Raw genomic sequence first — 23737 nt, 5'->3', positions numbered from 1 at the left:
GTACAGCCATGAGATTCTTGGGAATGATGCAACAAATTTTTCACACCTGGATTTGGGGATCCTCTGCCATTCTTCCTTGCAGATCCTCTCCAGTTCCATCAGGTTGGATGGTGAACGTTGGTGGACAGCCATTTTCAGGTCTCTCCAGAGATGCTCAATTGGGTTTAGGTCAGGGCTCTGGCTGGGCCAGTCAAGAATGGTCACAGAGTTGTTCTGAATCCACTACTTTGTTATTTTAGCTGTGTGCTGAGGGTCATTGTCTTGTTGGAAGGTGAATCTTCGACCAAGTCTGAGGTCCAGAGCACTCTGGAAGAGGTTTGCTTCCAGGATAGTTCTGTACTTGGCCGCATTCATCTTTCCTTCAATTGCAACCAGTTGTCCTGTCCCTGCAGCTGAAAAACACCCCCATAACATGCTGCTGCCACCATGTTTCACTGTGGGGATTGTATTGGTCAGGTTATGAGCAGTGCCTGGTTTTCTCCACACATACCGGTTAGAATTATCACAAAAAAAGTTCTATCTCCGTCTCATCAGACCAGAGAATCTCATAGTCTGGGAGTCCTTCATGTGTTTTTTGCAAACTATGCAGGCTTTCATATGTCTTGCACTGATGAAAGGCTTCCGTCAGGCCACTCTGCCATAAAGGCCCGACTGGTGGAGGGCTGCAGTGATAGTTGACTTTGTGGAACTTTATTCCATCTCCCTACTGCATCTCTGGAGCTCAGCCACAGTGATCATGGGGTTCTTCTTTACCTCTCCCACCAAGGCTCTTCTCCCACGATTGCTCAGTTTGGCTAGACAGCCAGGTCTAGGAAGAGTTCTGGTGGTCCCAAACTTCTTCGATTTAAAGAGAACCTGTCAGGTGCAATGTACACCCAGACCCATGAGAAGTTCTGGGTGCATATTCTAATCTCTGCCTAACCATCCTTGTATACACTAGCATAGATAAAGAGATCTTTAGAAAAAGTATTTCTAAAGAGCTTTTATCTTATGCTAATGAGTGCAGGGACTAGTCCCAAGGGCGTTTCTCCCCTTAGCTAGCATGCCCCTGTGGGCATACTAACATGCTAATGAATACGCAGCAACGCTGCACATACCTCACGGTTCATTTCGATGGATGGATGCGCACTTGGCATAATCCGTAGTCCTCAGCACTTCTGGTCATGCACACTGTACCTCACTGAAGCCGGGAAGCTTACACCCGACATCCGTTTAGATCGGAAGCAGCGGGTACTCCGGATCTTGCGCACTGCACATCCATCCTCCGCCGGCCGCCATGAACAGTGAGGTATATGCGGCATCGCTGCGTATTCATTAGTAGGTTAGTACGCATACAGTGGCATGCTAGCATGTTATGTGGGCCGACTAGCCCACGCTCATTAGTATAAGATAAAAGATATTTAGAAATACTTTTTCTAAAGATCTTTTTATTTATGATAGTGTATACAGGGATGGTTAGGCAGGGAATAGCAATATATATCCAGAACGGTTCATGGTTCTGGGTTTATTCTGCACCTGACAGGTTCCCTTTAAGGATTATGGAGGCCACTGTGCTCTTAGGAATCTTGAGTACTGCAGAAATTCTTTAGCAACCTTGGCCAGATCTGTGCCTTGCCATAATTCTGTCTCTGAGCTCCTTGGGAAGTTCCTTTGGCCTCATGATTCTCATTTGGTCTGACATGCCCTGTGAGCTGTCAGGTCTTATATAGACAGGTGTGTGACTTTCCAAATCAAGTCCAATCAGTTTAATTAAACACAGCTGGACTCCAATGAAGGTCTAGAACCATCTCAAGGAGGATCACAAGGAAATGGACAGCATGTGACTTAAATATGTGTGTCTGAGCCTTGTCTGAATACTTATGGCCATGTGATATTTCAGTTTTTCTTGTTTAATAAATTTGCAAAAATTTCTACATTTGTTTTTTCCTGTCAAGATGGGTGCAGAGCATACATTATTGATAAAAAAAATAACTTTTTTGAATTTACCAAATGGCTGCAATGAAACACAGTGAAAAATTTAAAGGGGTCTGAATACTTAGCCACTGTACATCTGAAGAAAATGCCAGTCAGCCGGACCCTTGGAGTCTGATCAGCACAGTTTATGTCTGTAGATTTTATTCATTTCTTACAGTAGCGAACCTCCTAATCCATTCCTGACATTTGACATACCGCACTGGTGGACATAGACAGAAAAGGGCCCCTGTGCAAGAACAATATAGGAGCCCTTTCCAGCCCAACAGCTCATCATAATGCTTAATTCCACCTCTTGGGCCTCTGTGCATGTTGCACCAATGACATGTCCGCCCCTGACGTATCACTGCATCATGGCGATTATGCAGGCACAGGAATAGTACCCACACAATCGCCGCCAGTAGCTTGACTTAAGTGATAGCTGAGCTCCAGCTATCACAGCCAGGGCCGATGCCCCCACTGGCCCTGGGCGTATAAAACTCATGCCATGATCAATAGTGATTACTGCATTTAGAAGGTTATGAGAGGTAGCGGGATCTCTCTCCCACCCAATCGGGACTTCTGCACCGTAATTACGGGGTGCCGATGCTAGTCATGGCAACTGGAGGTCAGATAATGACCTCTGGGGTCTGCCTGTTGGGGGTTACTTGTTAGACCATGTCATGACCCAGGAGCATGGTCTAAAAGGCGTTCCGTCAGTGTCATACTGTTAGCTCTAATACAGGGGTCTCAGACATGGCTGGATATATGGGCCGCACATAGAGAAAAAAAAAACAACTTAATTTGGGGGACTGCATTCTACAGGGCCAAGTGACATTCTTAGTGGTACCTTTTTTTAGATACACCTTTGGATCACTGTTTTGAACATTTTGCTCGTTTATTATAACAAACGTGCACATATACAGTATGTATATGCGCATTTTTATAGGAAAAAAAAAATCATGCTTTATCTTTATTTTTTAACATTTTCTCTCGTTCTTGTAAATAATATTGTCTTACAATTAGCACCATATAGTAATTTTAGCCAGCATCTTAAAGTAATTTTCTCATCCTGGTCCTCATCTTTTAGTAATGTGCCCCATCCTGGTCCCCATTCTGTAGTAATGTGCCCCATCCTTGTCACCATCCTGTAATAATGTCCCCATCCTGTAGTAATGTGTCCATAATTGTCCCCTTCCAGTAGTAATGTGCCCATCACTGTCACCTTTTACTAATGTGCCCATGCTGGTGCTCTTCTTGTAGTAATGTCCCCTTTTCTGGCCCTCTTCTTCTAGCAATGCCCCATCCTGTAGAAGTGTCACATATTGTGCCATTCTTCACACACAAAGCAATTCTCACCTGTTCTCAGTTCCCTCGGTCTCCTCTTCCCTGTCTTTTTTGCAGCTCGCAGTCCCCTTGATGATCGCAGCCTGTGCAGGGGGCCGCCGCAGTCAGCACTTTATTTCATAAAAAAATATATACAGTGAGTATATTATATATACACACACTGTATATATTTTTTTTTATGAAATAAACTGCTAACTGCTGCGGCCCCCCCCTTTAAGGATTGACACCAGCGCATCAATCAAACTTCAGTTTGCAGCTGGCAAATCCCTCACTTTGACTTAATAATGGCATAAAACATAATTATTGGAAAAGAATATTAATGAAAAAGCAGATTTTTTTTGCATTAATTATATGTGTTATAGCACTTTATTTCAGATGACTGATTTGCAGGCGCTGCGCAGAGACAAGCTTTGTGCACAGCTAATCCACTGGCAGCCGCCGGCCAATCAGAGGGCAGCAACTGACGTTATATGCATCAGCTACTAGCTGGCCTTTGATTGACCGGTGTGTTTGAGATCCCTGCTTTAATGCATCGCAATGCACGTGCTTCATCTTGGTGAAGTTTGTCACTTGGGAGTTATTTGCCATGTTCTGTCGTGTTGGGTTGCCCAAGGAGATCCTTAAGGAGCAGGGAACCCCGTTTATGTCTAAGGTCACCAGAGAACTGTGCAGACTTCTCCAGATTAAGCAGCTACGTACTTCGGTGTACCATCTACAGACTGATTAACTAGTAGAATTGTTCAATAAAACACTGAAAACTATGTTAAAAATGGTGGTTTCCAAGGTCGGGAAGGATGGAACATGTTATTACCGTATTTAATATTCGCCATCCGAGAAGTACCACAGTCTTCCACAGGATTTTCACCATTTGAATTGTTATATGGCAGACATCCTCAGGATCTGTTGAACATTGTTAAAGAAGCATGGGAGCAGGCACCTACCCTTCATAAAAACATAGTTGAGCACATTATGGGTATGCAGGACCTGATTACAGTTATAATGCCAGGAGGTGTAGATTGGGTGCAGGAATATGGTGTAAAAATGTCAGCACCAAATCTGCATCTCTTCACAAAAAAAACTGCAGTTTTCTGCCAGGAGATGCAGGTCTGTGAACTCAGTGACTTCACCTGAGGTCAGGTTATTTGCAATCACAGGTGAAGGACCATGGGAACCTCCAGTTGTGACCACAAATGACCTGAGTGACGTCACCGCTCATTGCACAGCTCATTCATTCTCTGCACTCACAGCGGGCAGTCATGTACTACCGTATTTTTCGGACTATAAGACGCACTTTTTCCCCTCCAAATATTGGGGGAAAGAAGGGGGGAGGTGCGTCTTATAGTCTGAATGTGGCTGCGGGGAATGAGGGTGCTGAGGTGGAGCGGGTCATCTGTGGCATGAGCAGGCTGTAGCAGCGCCTGCCGTGACCACGCGAGCCCGCTCATTTCATATGCGCAGCCATCCTCCCGCCCATCATCCCTCAGCGCTGAAACCGGTGCTGACAGGTGAGCGGGGGGTGCGCGCATAGTAAAGAGCCAGCCTGCATGATCACCCCTGGCAACTACAGCCTGGAGTGATCATGTGCGGCTATATTCATTGCTCCCTGCGCGTCATCATGAGCGTGGGGGTCAGTGAGTAAGTATACTCACCAGTCACCGTTCCCCTGCAGCATCGTGATCGCCTCCTGTCTGCCGGCCAGCTGATCTGTGTAGAAACGGTGAGCACAGCGACGACGTCATCGCTGTGCGCACCGCTAGTCTCCACACAGGTCAGCTGACAGGCAGACAGGAGGAGATCGCGATGCTGCAGACAACGGTGACAGGTCCACACTCCAGCGGCGCTGCTGCCGGCACTGACAGGAGGAGGAGCGATACTTCATGGAGCGAGGAAAGGTGAGTATGAATGTTTTTTTTGTGTGTCACATGTAGCGGGTCATATAGCAGGATGGATGGGGGTATATAGCAGGATGGATGGGAGTATATAGCAGGATGGCGGTATATAGCAGGATAAGAGCATATACCAGGATGGCGCTATGCAGCAGGATGGGGGATATACCATGATGGCGGTATATAGCAGGATGGGAATATATACCTGGATGAGGGATATATATACACAAGGATGGGGGATCATATACAAGGCAGGAGGATCATTATCAGGATGGGGTATTTGGGGACATTACCCCCATAACAGTGTGTCATGACCACATTTTTTGCTTAAAATTTTATTTTCCTATTTTCCTCCTCTAAAACCAGGGTGAGTCTTACGGTCCGGTGCGTCTTATAGTCCGAAAAATACGGTATGTCCGCTTGCTGTGACTTGGATGTAGCAGCTGAATCGCCATGGGATCTCGTGTGGATTACTTTTTATTCAAAATAAAGATTTTTTGGGCGTTTGTGTATTTTTGCTTACTGACTAATAATGCGAGTGTCACAGACGCTGCCATCACTAACGCTGCTTTCACACTACGTTTTTTTAACATCCGTCATTAACGTTTTTTTAACGAAAAAACGGATCCAGTGCAAATGCGTTTTCATTTCAATGCATTTGCAATGGACTCGCGTCAGCATGCGTTCACCTGCGTTTGCGTGCGTTATAGTAAGGATCCAGCGACTTGCAGTTTTTTAACTTATTTCAAAAACGCTACTTGTAGCGTTTTTGAGCTGCGTCCAAATACTGCAAATTGCTGGATCCTGACTAAACAGCACGCAAACGCATGTGAACGCTGGCATGCTGATAGACAGGATCCTGCTTGCTCTACTGAGCATGCACAGAAACCAGCCTCGGGTGATCAGTCTCTCCACCTCTCTCCACCTCCCTCCCTCTCTCCCTTCCTCCCTCTCTCTCTCCACCTCCCTGCCTCCCCCTCCCCCTCTCTCCACTCTCCCTTGCCTGAGAGTGGAGGACGCTCGTAACCAAGGTAAACATCGGGTAACCGCGGTCTTAGTTACCTGATGTTTACGTTGGTAACGTGTGCAGGGAGCCGGCTCCTAGCAGCTGCAGACGCTCGTAACCAATGTAAATATCGCGTATCCAAGCAAGTTACCCGATGCTTACCTTGGTTACGAGCCTCCACAGCTGTTAGATGCCGGCTCCCAGTCTGTCACGTTCAATTCCCCTCACTCCCGATCACATGACTCCAATGCCCGCCCATAAACTTAAAGTGACAGGATCCTGCAAAATAACACATGTGTTTGCATGCGTTTTTTTGCTGTAAAAGCAGGATCCGCTTTTGCAGCAAAAAACATTCATGACGCATGTTAAAAAAATGTAGTGTGAAAGCAGCCTAACCTGGGGCTTAGTAGCAGCAGTGCGCTGTTATTAACCCCTTATTACCCTGATTGCCACAGCATCAGGGCAATCGGGAAGAGTCGGTAAAGCGTCGGGCTTGTCGTATCTAACGCATGTGACAATTCCAGGCGGCTGAACGCTTATATTTTTTAGGCTGGGTCTCTCCAGCCTGAGATTACCAGCCCCCAGCTGGTTTTGTCATGGCTGCATATCAAAATTGGGAGGCGGGGGGGGGGGGGAATTAAAAAATGTCGTTTTAACACGCAACCTATCACAAAATATGGGCATGTTCAAAATGCCGACTGATGTTTCCAGCCAGGACAAGCCATTCTGTTTCCAAGTCCACATGGGCATGGATTTGTTTATAATAGAAGCAGGGGTCTGGTCATGAGACCCCAGATAGGGTGAGTGCAGTGGGGGGGTGGTTTGGGGGAAAGGGCGACGTGTCCTGGCACCTGTGATTTGATGCAATCAGCTGCACCCTGCCATTCAGGTTGGGGTACGCGTCTGACTGTAATTAGCGGTCTAGGAAGTGAATGCAAGGCATGGGAGCAATGTACAGCCATGCCAGAGTCTTGGTAAGTACAGCGGGCTTGCTCCCGTTACTCTATCCTTTCTACCACCATTTTTAATCTCCGGATTCTGATCCCCGTAGATTTATATGGGGACAGATTCTGGACCGGATCTGGATTTTTTTTTTTTTAAAAGAGAGCAGGACCCACTTTGTTGAAAGTCTGCCTAGCTCTATTAACCCCTTTAGGACGAAGCCAGTTTTGTACTTAATGACCAGGCCATTTTTTGCAATTTTGACCAGTGTCCATTTATAAGGCTATAACTCTGGAACGCTTCAATGGATCCCGGTGATTCTGAGATTGTTTTTTCGTGACATATTGGGCTTCATGTTAGAGGTAAATTTAGGATGATATTTTTATTTTTTTTTTGTGAAAAAATATGAAATTTGACAAAAAAAATTAAAATTTTGCAATTTTCAAACTTTTAATTTTTATGCCCATAAACCAGAGAGTTATGTCACACAAAATAGTTAATAAACAACATTTCCCACATGTCTACTTTACATCATCACAATTTTTGAAACAAAATTTTTTGGGGTTAGGAAGTTATAAGGGGTCAAAGTTCATCAGCAATTTCCCATTTTTTCAAGAAAATTTACAAAACCATTTTTTTAGGGACCACATCACATTTGAAGTGACTTTGAGAGTCCTAGGTGACAGAAAATACCCAAAAGTGACCCCATTCTAAAATCTGCACCCCTCAAGGTACTCAAAACCACATCAAAGAAGTTTATTAACCCTTCAGGTGCCTCACATGAACTAAAGTAATGTGGAATGAAAAAAAAAAAAAATAACATTTTACCCAAAAATGTTGCTTTAGCATCAATTTTCTCACTTTTTCAAGAGGTAGCTCCAAAAATTGGAGCTCACACTTTGTTACCCACTTTCTTATGAGCGCGCCGATACCCCACATGTGGCGAGAAACCTCTGTACGGGCAAATGGTAGAGCTTGGAACGAAAGGAGCAATATTTAAATTTTTGAAAGCAAATTTGGCAGAAACAGATTGCGGGCACCATGTTACATTTACAGGTCCCCTAAGGTACCTAAACAGCAGAAACCCCCCTCAAGTGACTCCATTTTGGAAACTAGACCCCTTAAGGCTTCTATCTAGGGGTATAGTGAGCATTTTGGACTGACAGGTACTTCACAGAATTTGATAACATTAGGTTGTCATATTGAAAATTTTCATTTTTTTAGCAAAAATGTTGCTTTAGCATCAATTTTCTCACTTTTTCAAGAGGTAGCTCCAAAAATTGGAGCTCACACTTTGTTACCCACTTTCTTATGAGCGCGCCGATACCCCACATGTGGCGAGAAACCTCTGTACGGGCAAATGGTAGAGCTTGGAACGAAAGGAGCAATATTTGAATTTTTGAAAGCAAATTTGGCAGAAACAGATTGCGGGCACCATGTTACATTTACAGGTCCCCTAAGGTACCTAAACAGCAGAAACCCCCCTCAAGTGACTCCATTTTGGAAACTAGACCCCTTAAGGCTTCTATCTAGGGGTATAGTGAGCATTTTGGACTGACAGGTACTTCACAGAATTTGATAACATTAGGTTGTCATATTGAAAATTTTCATTTTTTTAGCAAAAATGTTGCTTTAGCATCAATTTTCTCACTTTTTCAAGAGGTAGCTCCAAAAATTGGAGCTCACACTTTGTTACCCACTTTCTTATGAGCGCGCCGATACCCCACATGTGGCGAGAAACCTCTGTACGGGCAAATGGTAGAGCTTGGAACGAAAGGAGCAATATTTGAATTTTTGAAAGCAAATTTGGCAGAAACAGATTGCGGGCACCATGTTACATTTACAGGTCCCCTAAGGTACCTAAACAGCAGAAACCCCCCTCAAGTGACTCCATTTTGGAAACTAGACCCCTTAAGGCTTCTATCTAGGGGTATAGTGAGCATTTTGGACTGACAGGTACTTCACAGAATTTGATAACATTAGGTTGTCATATTGAAAATTTTCATTTTTTTAGCAAAAATGTTGCTTTAGCATCAATTTTCTCACTTTTTCAAGAGGTAGCTCCAAAAATTGGAGCTCACACTTTGTTACCCACTTTCTTATGAGCGCGCCGATACCCCACATGTGGCGAGAAACCTCTGTACGGGCAAATGGTAGAGCTTGGAACGAAAGGAGCAATATTTAAATTTTTGAAAGCAAATTTGGCAGAAACAGATTGCGGGCACCATGTTACATTTACAGGTCCCCTAAGGTACCTAAACAGCAGAAACCCCCCTCAAGTGACTCCATTTTGGAAACTAGACCCCTTAAGGCTTCTATCTAGGGGTATAGTGAGCATTTTGGACTGACAGGTACTTCACAGAATTTGATAACATTAGGTTGTCATATTGAAAATTTTCATTTTTTTAGCAAAAATGTTGCTTTAGCATCAATTTTCTCACTTTTTCAAGAGGTAGCTCCAAAAATTGGAGCTCACACTTTGTTACCCACTTTCTTATGAGCGCGCCGATACCCCACATGTGGCGAGAAACCTCTGTACGGGCAAATGGTAGAGCTTGGAACGAAAGGAGCAATATTTGAATTTTTGAAAGCAAATTTGGCAGAAACAGATTGCGGGCACCATGTTACATTTACAGGTCCCCTAAGGTACCTAAACAGCAGAAACCCCCCTCAAGTGACTCCATTTTGGAAACTAGACCCCTTAAGGCTTCTATCTAGGGGTATAGTGAGCATTTTGGACTGACAGGTACTTCACAGAATTTGATAACATTAGGTTGTCATATTGAAAATTTTCATTTTTTTAGCAAAAATGTTGCTTTAGCATCAATTTTCTCACTTTTTCAAGAGGTAGCTCCAAAAATTGGAGCTCACACTTTGTTACCCACTTTCTTATGAGCGCGCCGATACCCCACATGTGGCGAGAAACCTCTGTACGGGCAAATGGTAGAGCTTGGAACGAAAGGAGCAATATTTGAATTTTTGAAAGCAAATTTGGCTGAATTTGGAATATATTCTCAAATTTGCAGAGCTTTTGGGTTTCAAGAACAGAAAAACCCCATAAATGTCTTTGTAAGTTATACCCTGTAATGTATTTGTTTACAGAGGTAGGGAGTAGTTTGACACCATTTTTTATGCAGCTGATGCCTATTATAGATGGTGCACCATTTGGTCTTCAGGGTAAAACTGATGGAATCCCAGAACCTATTCAAAGCTTACAGAGACATTGTGCTACCAAACAAGAAAATCCTTCCAGGAATTATTACTCACAAAGGGCGGCATGCCCCTAAAAACACATTTACTGGACTTGGTCTTGCTAACAAAACAGTTGTAGAAGGAAGAATAAACTTTATTGGACGGAAGGGCAAAATGTTCAAATGTGGAGGAGTTGGCAGCCACTATGTGGCAAACCTGAGTGTGCCAAAGATGACAGAACACCAGCAGGGCCGGAAGGACAGCTTTATCTTCCAAATAACTGGTCGTACAATGTCTTCTTAGCTCCATCAATCCCTATATGAGGGACAAATGTGCCAAGCGACATGGTACATCATAACAGGCTCCTGCCCGCCAAGGTAGGAACCGCTATGTGCACAAAACGACCAATTCGTTACAGAATTCTGAAAGTATTGTTCGATGCAGGTGGTTCGGCAAGAACCCTGCAGTAAAGCCCATAGTGTTTGAATATGGCACAGCATCATTGTTAGGGGATCCTCCAATAAAATGATCATGCCCATAATACCAAGATAAATGCAAAGAAAAGTTTTGTGTAGTAAGACCTAGTGGTAATATGAGTCAAACTAAAATAATTGGTAAAAAAAATGTTTGAGTAATGAAGTCCTGGAAAGTTGTCAAATGATGAGACTTTTCAAGAACGTTAGTGGGGTCCACACTCTGGAGTCTAAAGACGTGGGCATGTGGACTGGGTTTCGTCTGAATAATTGTTTGGTATGTGATGATAAAGTCCTGGAATTAATTGTGAAATGGGGTAAAATGTGTTTTACTGCGGAAAATTTTCTCTTTATTACTAGTCCAAGAAAAAAAAATTACTGAACAGAAATATAAAAGTAAAGTATTTTCAAAATTAAAAAAAAGCTGCTACCACACAGTTTGGTGTAATTTATTTATGCCAATTAATAATTGAGGGATGTGTGATAGGTTTCAAAACAGGGGGAGATGCAAAGGCCTGGTTGGGAGGGGCACATGGGGCAGAAGTACCGGGAATCGCTCCTTGTGCCGTGCTTTCTACAAACACGGCATCTTTTTTGGGGATACCTTTGGGTGGGAGTGGAAGGGATGGGGCGAATGAAATGACGCTCGGAAAGTCTCCGGACATCCTCTGACTCGAAGGCTTCCTCCTGTGCCTCCGAGTCAAAGAGGAGGCTCTCAATAATTTTCTCCTGGTATTGGAGGAAAGAGAGCGGTCCTTGAGATTTTCTATAGAGGATGAAGCTATTATAGGTAGCAACCTGTAGGAGATAGATTGCTACCTTTTTATACCAGGTTTTGGTTTTTCGCTTCACTAGATAAGGCTGAAGCACCTGGTCAGACAAATCTACACCTCCCATGAACTTATTGTAGTCTGCGACACAGAGCGGCTTCTGTTTGTCACTGGTGGCGCCCCTGTCCCTGACCGTCACAGTGGTGTCCGCATGCAATGTGGTGAGCATGAAAACATCCTTGCGGTCTCTCCATTTTATGGCAAGAAGATGGTCACTTGCCATTGAGGAGGACGCACCCTTCTCCACACGTTTAGACACCAACTGTGGGGGTAGACCAACTCTGTTTTTTCTGATTGTTCCACAGGCCCCTGTGTTTGCAGCGTGGAGGGATTTAGAAAGGGGGACACTGGTATAGTAATTATCGGTATACACGTGATAGCCTTTCTCAAGGAAGGGGGTCATTAGCTCCCAAACAATTTTGCCAGGGATGCCAATTGTCTGGGGGCAGTTTGGGGGGTTGATTTGGCGGTCCCTCCCTTCGTAAATGAGAAAGGCACACGTGTAACCGGTTGTGCTTTCGCACATTTTGTATAATTTTATACCATATTTGGCACGCTTGGAGGGGATAAATTGGCGGAAAGACAGACGGCCCTTATAGCTCATAAGGGACTCGTCTATAGAAACATTTTTGTCAGGGGTATACGAATTTAGGAAGGTAGTTTTTAGAAGGGATATTAGGGGTCTCAATTTATAAAGTCGGTCATAGTTTGGGTCATTTCTTTGGAGGGCTTGGGAATTATCGTTAAAGTGCAGGAATCGCAAAAGGGTCTCATATCGGGATCGGGTCATGATGGCTGCAAACACAGGGGTGCTGTGCACTGTTTTTGTTGCCCAGTACGAGCGGAGTGTAGATTTTTTCACTAACCCCATGTTAAAAGTTATGCCCAAAAATTTTTTAAGTTCGGGGACATTTGTGGGGATCCAGGAGCGGGAATGGATGGAGGTAGGATGTTGGGATATATATTGACGGGCATATAAATTGGTTTGGTGGACAAATAATTGGAGGACTTCTGGGGTAACATAAATTTGGAAAAAATCTAATGGGGTAAAATTTGTGACATTTACATTTATACCGGGGGTTGCTACAAACGGAGGAATTTGAGGGGAGAAGGACGGGTCAGGATACCACAGTGGCCGGGGAAGGGCACTACTTGGACCTGCCTCTGACGTTTCAGCAGTGACGACCGACTCCGCTACCATCGGGCTGTCGGATCCCGAGGAGGAAGCCGAGTCGTCACCATCCGAAAATCGCTCGATTTCAGAGGCAGACTCTGTATCCGAGCCTGAACTGCCGGAGGCAAGAAGCATGTATGCTTGCTCGGCGGTAAATGTTCTCCGCGCCATTACAGTATTTTTCACTGCCTAGCAAAAAAAAGAAAAAAAAATACTACAATTTTTTTTTTTTTTTTTAAATTTTTTGAAAATTTTTTTTTAGATTTTTTTAACCCTAACCCTGATCCTAACCCTGATCCTAACCCTGATCTAACCCTGATCTAACCCTGATGCTAACCCTGATGCTAACCCTGATCTAACCCTGATATAAGAAAAAAAAAATCTAAAATAAAAATTCTAACTAAGGGGGGATTCTGACGGAGGTGATGAGGATATTTGGGGGGGGGATATTTTGGGTGAGGATATTGGGGATGAGGATGACTGATTTATAATAAAAATTGGTGTTTTTTTTTCTGACAGAAAACGGCAGCAAATGTAGTCTCTCTCTCTCTTCTCTCCCAGATCAACTACAAGGGAGAGAAGAGGGAGGCAGACCCAAATGCTGCCATTTCCAAAATATTTGGGGTATTTGATCACTGTGATAGGGTCTAACACAGTGTTCAAATGTCAGGAACCAATGAAATAAATTCCTGACGTTGCTAGGTGGAAGGAGGCAGACTTTGGCGGTCGAACTGCGCATGCGCCCGCCATTTTACACGGACACGAGAAGGAGGGGGGCCGGGGGAATGCCGTGGGAACTCGGTAACGAGACCCAGGTACCGGGGGGGGACCGAGAGGGACCGGACAAGGACCGTTCTCTCACATTTGACTGTTGGATCACGTCAAATGTGAGAGAAACCATTAAAATGCATTGAAAACCGGCATTTCATTTTGCAGGTACATGCTTGCCGTTATTCGGTTAATAACGGCGATCACCGTACCTTTAAATGAAAAAACCGGCCTGAACCGTAATCTCCAGGGTCTCAGCTACCCCCGGCAGCTGAGACCCCGGAAATTTTCCGACTCTGGGGGGCGCTAGACCCTTTTTTCCGACCGCCGTTAAAAAGCGGCGGATCGGAAAAAGTACCCGAATATGCCGCCGTTAAAAGGCGTATCGGCGGTCGTAAAGGGGTTAAAGAACATCTGGTGGATATCCAGGCGACTCAAAGCTCTAGGTATAATAGAAAGGCTACAGTCAGGACCTTTTAAAAAAGGGGGGGAGAAAAAACAAACAAAAAAAACAAAACACCACATGTTAGTGTTGGTACCCACTGTTGAAAGTAGGGTCTTAGCCAATTGGCAAGGGCCCTATGAGATCCGCAAGAAAATTGAGAAAATAAATTACAAAGTGTATCAGGCTGTTGGGAGAAAACCATAACAAATAAAACATGTAAACATCTTGAAGGCCTTGAAGGATAGAGAGTGTACGGTGACTGATGTAACCCCCGTTGTATCTCCTTCGGTCCCTCTGACACCTGCCAAGGTGGACACCGGTGATTAGGAATTCGGAGTGAAGATAGGGGAAGTTCTCACAAAACAGCAGACACGGGAGTCAGAAATTAGTACAGCAGAATGCGGACGTATTCTCAGACTTACCCTGCCGAACGTCCGTAATCCGGCATGACAACGACATGCCGGAGGCTCGTTGGCAATCCATCCCAGGGGAGGTAAAAAAAATAAAAATTCTACAATTAGGCATTATTGAAAAGTCCAGGAGTGAATGGGCTAGCCCTATTTTGTGTTGATCTCGACGCCAGATGGTTCGTTACGATTTTGTACAATTTCCGAAAGTTGAATGAAGTGTCAAAATTTGGCCTTTACCCTATGCCCAGGGTGGATGAGCTAATTGAGAGACTGGGACAAGCACAGTATTTCACAACTCTCTATCTGACCAAGGGTTACTGGCAAGTAGCGCTGACAGAGTCAGCAAAAGAAAAGACCACTTTTGTCATGCCAGAGGGTTTGTCATCATGTCGTCTTGCCTTATGGCCTACATGGGGCTCTGGCCATATTTCAGAGGCTGATGGTTATAGTGTTAGAGCCCCATCAGAAGTATGCATTAGTGTATTTGGAGGATATCATCTATAACACTGACTGGCATTCTCACTTATCTCAGATACAAGCAGTAGTGGACTCGCTCAGGGCTGCAGGTTTGCTGGGAAACCCAAAAAAATGTGCAATAGGTCTCAAAACAGCTCGCTACTTGAGTTATGTGATAGGCCTAAGGGTTATCAAACCACAAATTAAGTTGAAGCCCTTCAAAACTGACCACGCCCCCTTACCACAAAACAGGTAAGAGCTTTTCTTGACATAATTGGCTATTACAGGTGTTTCATACCCAATTTTGCTGGGACATCAGCACCCTTGACCAATCTCTTAAAAAGGGAAGAAGTCTGTCATGGTACGCTGGAAGCGTTCCAGTCACTAGAGTTGGTCCTGTGCGAACGGCCCATCCTCTTCTATCTCAATTTTAGAAAGTGGTTTGTAGTGCAGTCAGATACCTCAGAGGTGGGTCTGGGATCGGTCCTGTCACAGGAGATAAATGGAGAGGAACACCCGATCACCTACTTGAGTAGGAAGCTCACCCCAGGAGAGAAAACGTATAGCGTGGTAGAAAAAGAGTGCCTGGCCGTAAAGTGGGTCTTGGATTCCCTGCATTATTACCTGCTGGGATGACAGTTTCGCCTGGTGACAGATCATTCACTGCTGGTCTGGATTAGAAATGCCAAGGAGAGGAACTCCAGAGTTACCAGGTGATTTCTCTTCTTGCAAAACTTTACCTTTATTGTGGAGCATCCTGTGGGGAAGTTGCAGGGAAATGTGGATGTGCTGTTTAGGGGTCCCTGTATGATGGCAAATGTTAAACAAAATACTTGGTCAAATAGGTGTTGAAGTAAACCTATTAAGGCTTTTATTTTTGGAGAGATCTGTAGGTCTGGAAGTGAACGGATCTCTCCCCCAGTCCAGGTCTTGCAACAGGCTCATGTCCGGGGAATTGCATTTAATCTTATTGTGCACAGCAAGGTGACTTAGATAGGATCCAGGCTGCTTTAGCAGCAGATGCTGAGTGAGCTGGCTGTGGGGAGTAACACAGGCAAGCGCTGTGAGAACGGGACACTGTAAACAGACCCCTGCACCCGAGATTCCTACAGCGGTGCAGGAGTCAAACAGACACAGAGCACAACCCTGCATCTAAGATTCCTACAGCGGTCCACTTGTCGACCGGGACATTGGAGAGTGTGTGACGCCCTGGCAAAACCAGGTAGTCACAAAAGAGTACATCCTCCTTATTACCACCAGAAACCCACACTCAGGTACAACACACAGCCATTAAAGCCTAGCCACCCCCTCATGATAATAGGGACACACCAGTGGGCAGGATCAGGCGGATGAGAACGCCCACCTAGGGGTCCTGAGGTGTCAGAGGCGGGAACACGTCAGTTGAGTTGAGGAGAGTGCAGTGTGAAGTTGAGTTTGGAGAGTTGAAGTTGACAGTGGAGGAGAAGTAAAGCGGAGACTGTGTAGTGTAGGCAGGGGTAGGGGCCCTTGGACTACATGGCTAAGTGGCAGACAGTGAACAGGGCCACAGGCGACGGAGATCCGGTAGTGGGAGACCCAAAGTGGACTGGGGCAGGGTTGTAGCCTGTCGGTGCCAACAGCGGGAATCCAGTCCGGAGGCCGTGCACAGTCGGGGTACCTGGACCCTAGGGCGAGGAAGATTGCAAGCTCCTTTGTTAATTGACCAGCCGGGGACAAGGTTTCAGGCCTTGTTCTATAGAAGCTCAGAGAGCGAAACGGAAGCCCAGCGCGGGGGATAGGGTGTCTTGTCAGAACCCACAGAGATCCCAAGGGTCAGATTTCGCAGGCCACAGCTCCCAAATACATACAGAACCAGGAGTGGACTTCTCCGTTCCATGCGAAGTCGTACAAAAGGAGAGACAAACACAGCTTGGAGGAGGAAGGGACACCTGTTCACTAACCAGGGAGTGGGACCCGAATACACCCTCCAATGGCAGCCGGCCACTGGCAACTTGGTTTACCACTGGACTTGTGTGAAATTACTGAACTGTGAGTACACCATTGACCCCCGGCCCAGTCTGGCGCACCACCTTCGGCACCCATCACTCCCCTGTACCGACACAGGGCCCCGGGACTACACCTCCCCTACCCGTGCAGGGGATCACATCTAGCTGCCCCGTTCCACCAGCCCCGGGCGTCCCATCACCAGGCAGCGGCGGTGTCACCATCCCTCACCACAACCCACGAGTGGCATCACAGACAATTCCCTCCTGTAAATATCCCCCTTTCCAACGGTTGTGAGGACGGCCGGCCGTGCGAGCCCGGGTCCGATCACCACTCGAGCCGCAGCAGCGAACCCGGATCCGAGCGGGCCCCAGGAAGACGGCAGCGCCCCCTGCCCGCAACAGTCTGTACTTCCAGAACTGTAGAAAAGTGTTTTGTGTTTGGTCATTAAAAATCTGTTTGGTGTGATCACGCTCCTGGGTCACTGCCTCACTTTTCTGGCTATAGAAAGCTGATGCCTCACATAATAAATATATATATAAAAATAAAGAAAAAAAAAAACAAACAAAAATTCTGTTATGCTAATAAATAGGCATATTTATGTAAAAAGAAGAATAAAAAAGTACACTTGTCATTGTTGCATTCAGAATGACCTGATCTATAAAACGGTCTCATTTGATCCCTACAGTGAAGAAAAAAAAAAAAAAAATAGTAGCAAAACCTGTTTACATTATACAGGCAACAAAAAAAAAATGCAATAAAAACACAAAGTCATACTTAAATAGAAATAGTTTCCCTGAAAAAAATCATCTTTCATTACGCACATGGTGAGGATTTAAAAGTCTGCAGACACCTGGACAACCCTTGAAGTGAACCTGTCAGGTCCAATATGCACTCAGAACCACGAGCAGTCCTGGGTGCATATTCTAATCCCTGCCCAACCATCCCTGTATGCAGTAGCATAGATAAAGAGATCTTTAGAAAGAGTATTGCTAAAGATCTTATCTTATGCTAATGAGCGAGGGCACTAGTCCCCTGGGCATTAGTTCCCCTGTCTTGTCAGCTCCATTAGCATGGAAGTACGCCCACAGGGGTGCACTAACATGCTAATGAATGTGCAGAGTCACAGGATGATCTCACTCACCTCTTTGCCACAATCGCCACCCGACACTGGATTTCGACTCAGTGTGTATGACCCTGGAGTTTCGGTCATGCGCACTATGAAGACGGGTGTACGTGTCCTGGCTTCAAATTGAAGTAGTGCGCATGACCCAAACTCCCAAACTTTTTCTAAAGATCCCTTTATCCATGCTAGTGTATACAGGGATGGTTAGGTAGGGATTAGAATATGCACCCAGAACTGCTCATGGTTCTGGCTTCATATTGGACCTGACAGGTTCCCTGTAATTTGGTTCTTCTAAACAAGGCAAATCAGAGTGAGAATTCTGCACAAAGCTGTTGGTACCGTACATGGTATGGAAGTTTATAAACAGCCATATGCATACGTGATATCCAGCTGTTGTAAAACAGTAATTCTCTGAGTGCACGACGAACATTGTGTAATAAATGGTGCTGAATGTATCATAGTGATTACAATGAATGGAAGACATGAATGTGGCAGTACCAGTATTCGGGATCTGTCATCCCAGGCTTTTATTTCTTCCCTACTCCACCCTATAATTATATCATGAAGAACACTATAATATTCAGGTGTGCACAATACTTGACCTATTGACATCACTGAGACTTAATATTTCAGCACCTGTAATCTATATTACCCATCCATACCAGTGATGCACACACAGTTCTTATCCATTGGTCCAGACAAACTCTTCTCACCCTTTTTACTATTGGGGTAACCTTTGTAGAAAGTGTATTTCTATGCAGGCCCTAATGAGGACACTGCTGCTAACAGTGAGCACAAACCACCATTTCCGTATAGGAATAGGGCACATTTATCAAGAGTCTTTATTTTTAATGCAATTAGGCCAGATGTTATTGTACACAAAAAAACAAACAAAAAAAAAAACCAAAAAGGCAAATTGGACATAATGTTACACAAAAACCCCAAAATGGGCTGAAGTAAATTATTGGCGCCCTCAACTTATGTGCTGGCACCATTTCAGCGCTGTCAGTAATGATTTGTGGCTCACATTACATTGTGACATCACGGGAGCCCCACGTCCAATCACTACCAGCTTCTGTCTCTCCACCTTCGGAATGAACTATCATTCTCCCCCAGAGCTGTATGTACCCCAATCCAGTGCTGTGTACCCCCCAGAGCTGTATGTCCCCCCACCCCAGTGCTGTATAACCCTCAGAGCTGTATTTTCTCCCACCTATGCACACCTTTTGGAATAAATAGCTGCAATCAATCACTTCCTATACCAGTCAACAAGCTTCTTACATCTCTCAGCTGGAATTTTGGATCACTCTTTTGCAAACTGCTTCAGGTCTCTCATATTTGAAGGTGCCTTCTCCCAACAGTAATTTTAGAATCTCTCCACAAGTGTTCAATGGGATTTAGATCCAGACTCATTGTTGGCCACTTCAGAACTCTCCAGGGCTTTGTTTCCATCCATTTTCTGGGTGCTTTTTGAAATATGTTTGGAGTCACATTCCTGCTACAAGTCCCATGACTTACGAAGCAAACCTAGCTTGCAGACACTGCATTGCGACCCAAAATTTTTTGGTAATCTTCAGATTTTATGATGTCTTGCACACAGTCAGGGAATCCAGTGCCAGAGGCAGCAAAACAACCACAAAACATCTTTGAACCTCCACCGTATTTGCCTGTAGTTACTGTGTTCTTTTCTTTGTAGGCCTCATTTTTTTTCTTTTATTTATTTCAGTAAACAGTAGAATGATGTACTTTACCAAAAAGTTCTATCATATGTCCACAAGACACTTTATTAGAAGGATTTCAGCTTACCTACATTTTCGCAAAGTGCAGTCTAGATTTTTTTTTTGTCTGTGTCAGCAGTGAGGTCCTACTGGGTCTCTTGCATAGCACTTCATTTTATTCAAATGTCGACGGATAACTTGCACTGATGCTGATGCAACCCCAGTCTGCAGTACAACTTGAATTTCTTTGAAAGATGATTGCGCCTGCTCAGCCACCATTCGGATTATCCTGTGTTGCAACTTTTCATCAATTTTTCTCTGCCATCCACGTCCAGGGAGATTAGATACAGTGCCATGGGTTCTAAACTTCTTGATTATGTTGCGCACCATGGACAAAGTAACATCAAGATCTCTGGAGATGGACTTGTAACTTTGTGATTGTTCATATATTTCAACAATTTTGGTTCTCAAGTCCTCAGATCGTTCTCTTCCAATCTTTCTGTTTTCCATGCTTAGTATGGCACACACAGTGCAAAGATTCAGTCAACTTCTCCCTTTTTATCTGTTTTCAGATGCGATTTTCATATTGCTAATATCTGTTACTTGCCACAGGTGAGCTTAAATGTGTATCACATGCTTGAAATAAAGTTGTTTACCCACAATTTTTGAAAGGTGCAAATTTTGGAGTTGTCAGCCATTACTGTGCCTCCATGGCTAAAAACCATAGTGTCTCCATAATAAAAGCTGATAGTTGGCCAAGATTTATTTAGTAATGTGTCTTCTGTCACCTGAAGGGGTCCACCAGAAAGCCATCATCTCTTAACCCCTTTATGACTATAGATGTACCTATACGACCAAGGTTGTATTTTTCCCTTTAATGCAGGCTCACGAGGCGAGCCCACATTATTCGCTGTCCATGTCTGCTGATCTGATCTCATTAGACATGTGCAGCTAAGAGGTGCTGGTGGATCTCTGACATACCAGCGTTAACTAGTTAGATTGTGCTGTGAAACTCTGGTAGTGCGATCTAACGCTCCGTGATTGAGATCGCGCTGTTCTTGCCACCATCAGCAGCCCCGTGACTTGATCGCGGGGCGCCGATGGGTTGTCATGACAGTGGGGGGGTGGGCAGCTGATGACCCCTGTTACTGTCATGACGTGCTTCCTGTGAATGACGGCAGAGCATCAGCTTTCACAGATCATGAGCATTTCTGCTGTTCAGAGGGATGCTGAAGCACCGCTTTGATTAGTAGTAGTGATCGGACAGTGCAGGCTTCAAGTCCCCTAAATGGGGCTATAAAATTATTAAAAGTTTTTAAAAATATGAAAAAAATAAAAAACAAAACTAAAAGTTTAAATCTTGCTCCATTGAAAATAAAACAAGAAAAAAAATGCACATATTTGGTATCTTTGAGTTCAGAAATGCCCAAACTGATCAGTAAAAGGGACATAGAGAGAATACAAATCAAAACTCCAGAATTATGTTTGTTTTTGGTTGTTCAACATTGCATTAAAATGCAGTATCAGGTGATCAAAACATTGCATATAGCCAAAAACAGTGTGATTAAAAACGTCAGCTCAAGGTGCAAAAAAATAAGCAGTCACTGAGCCTCAGATCCTGAAAAATGAGAGCATTACAGGTTTAGGAAAATGGTGACAAAAGCGCAATTTTTTTTTTTGACACATTTCTCTTTTTTTTTTTTTCACCACTTAGATAAAAGTAAAACTATACATGTTTGGTATCTACAAACTCGTCCTGACATTGGGAATCACATTGCCAGATCTATTTTACCATATAGTGAACTTGGTGCGAAAAAAAAAAAATAATTGTGCAATTGCACTTATTTTTTTCAATTTCACCGCACTTGGAATTTTATGCCCCATTTTCCAGTACAATATGTGGCAGAATGAATGGTGTCATTCAAAAGTATAACTCGTCCCGCAAAAAACAAGTCCGATATGGCTATATTGACCAAAAAATAAAAATGTTATGGCTCTTGGAATAAAGCGGGCTTTACATGCTGCAATATCGGTATCGATATCACTAGCGAGCGTACCCGCCCCCGTCGGTTGTTACATTATTATAGAATGGGGACAAGGATGGGCACATTACTGTAGGGTGAGGCACAATACAACAAGGGGACAAGGATGGGCACATTACAACAAGATAGGGAACATTACTAAAAGATGTTGACCAAAATTACTATATGGTGCTAATTGTAGCACTATTAGTTACAAGAAAGGGATAAAATGTTAAAAAAAAATAAAAATAAGGCATGACTTTTTTTTTTACCATCAAAAATGTTTTGGGGTTCTTTTTTATACTTAAAGAACATGCATGTTTGTTATAATAAACAAGTGAAAAATGTTCAAAACCAGTGATCCAAATGTGTGTAAAAAAATATGGTACCAATAAAAATGCCACTTTGTCCTGCAAAGAATGCATCCCCCACATTATTTTTTTTCCTCTGTGCGGCCCATACACCCAGCCGAGTTTGAGACCCCTGTGTTATAGGTTATAATTAAAACAGAAGCGATGTGATAATCGGGGGATTTGAGGGAAGAGTCCTCTGATTAGAAGAAGATCTAAGCATTTAAAGCAAATCCAACAAAAAAATACTGACACAAGTTTAAATAAACTCGTAAACCCATCTAGTGCAGATTCTACTTACCCAACTGCTCCGCAGGCTTTCAGTGCTTCGTGGGGACCTCTCTCTGACGTGTGATCCGAACCTTTCATAAGACGGAGCGCTCCACAACCAGCGTTGTTCTGTCATAACTGAGTGTTTCTCCTTATTCCCTTTCTATAGCCAAGCTACCAACTATACAGATGAAGTAGGGTGGATTGATTATGTGTGAGTAGTTCTAAGTGAAGGCTTCCTGCGGCAGGTGTGTCTGCCCGTGCACCTCCTCCACCCATAGGATGCAACATGTTCAGCAGCACGTGTCAGTGGATTGTATTTACCATTGAAACAATGTACTGTAGATGTTTATTATATGCAGTTCATGAGTTTGCAGCCACCATTTCCTTTAAACTTGCGGTTTTAAGATTGCATGACAAAAAAGCTTATCTATATTTAGTTGATGATGATATAAATGCCTCTATGGCAGTGACTGTACAATCATGAGCAACTCTACTATGGGGACGCCTAAGGCTAAGTTCACACAGGGCATCTTTTCCTGCATTTTTAGTGCGTTTTTGAGGTCACAAAGATGCACTAAAATGCATGCATTTCCTTCTCCCAGCAAAATCTATGAGATTTCTATATTTCAGTCCACACAGAGCATCTTATCTTAGCTGCGTTTTTGAAGATGCAACATGTCAATTCTTTTTGCGTTTTTCTAGCGTTTTTGAGCCCTTCCAGTCAATAGATTTGACTTAAACGCATTAGGCAAAATGCGGTATTGCATTTTTGGATGCGTTTTTGCCGCGGTGCGCTTCTGGTGTGTTTTTTGGGACAAAAACGCTGCATCTTTGTGGTAAAAATAAAAGATACCGCATGTGAACATAGCCTTAATCAGGCTACGTTCATGCAATGTGTTTTTGTTGCAGCCAAAACCTGTTCTCTTGGCAGTAAAAATATAAATATATAAAGACAAAGTTGCACTATGCAAAAAATGTCTTTTAATAGTCAATGAGCATAGTTACATAGTTACATAGTTACTTAGGTTGAAAAAAGACCTAGGTCCATCTAGTTCAACCTTCCTCCACCAGTTCTACATTTGGTCACTAAGTCATTTATAACCAACAATGTTGTGTGATGAGGAAATGATCCAGCCTTTTTTTAAAAGCTGTTATAGTATCTGCCATTACTACCTCTTGTGGTAGGGCATTCCACAGTCTGACTGCTCTAACTGTAAAGAACCCTTTCCTATTTAGCTGTTGGAATCGCTTTTCTTCCACTCACAGCGTATGCCCCCTGGTCCTTAGTATTGTCTTTGGAAGACATAAGTCATGTGCCAGTCCTTTATATTGACCACACATGTATTTATACATATACGGTAATTGAGATCTCCTCTGAGACGTCTTT

At 43.9% G+C, this 23737-nt stretch overlaps 1 protein-coding gene across 1 annotated transcript in view; it reads right to left on the bottom strand.

Annotated features, from left to right (window-relative positions):
- PPP1R12B (protein phosphatase 1 regulatory subunit 12B) overlaps positions 1 to 22508 on the bottom strand; it is a 75966-nt gene extending 53458 nt beyond the window's left edge. Inside the window, exon 1 of the mRNA XM_075335735.1 lies at positions 22379 to 22508. Coding sequence (XP_075191850.1) covers positions 22379 to 22483 — 105 coding nt within the window. The 5' untranslated portion in view covers positions 22484 to 22508. The remainder of the gene's footprint in view (positions 1 to 22378) is intronic.
- Between the last annotated feature and the right edge of the window lie 1229 nt (positions 22509 to 23737).

Source organism: Anomaloglossus baeobatrachus, chromosome 2 (assembly GCF_048569485.1).
Source record: "Anomaloglossus baeobatrachus isolate aAnoBae1 chromosome 2, aAnoBae1.hap1, whole genome shotgun sequence".
NCBI classification, from domain to species: domain Eukaryota; kingdom Metazoa; phylum Chordata; class Amphibia; order Anura; family Aromobatidae; genus Anomaloglossus; species Anomaloglossus baeobatrachus.
Note: the sequence above shows the minus strand (reverse complement) of the source record. Positions and strands in the feature narration are given on the sequence as shown.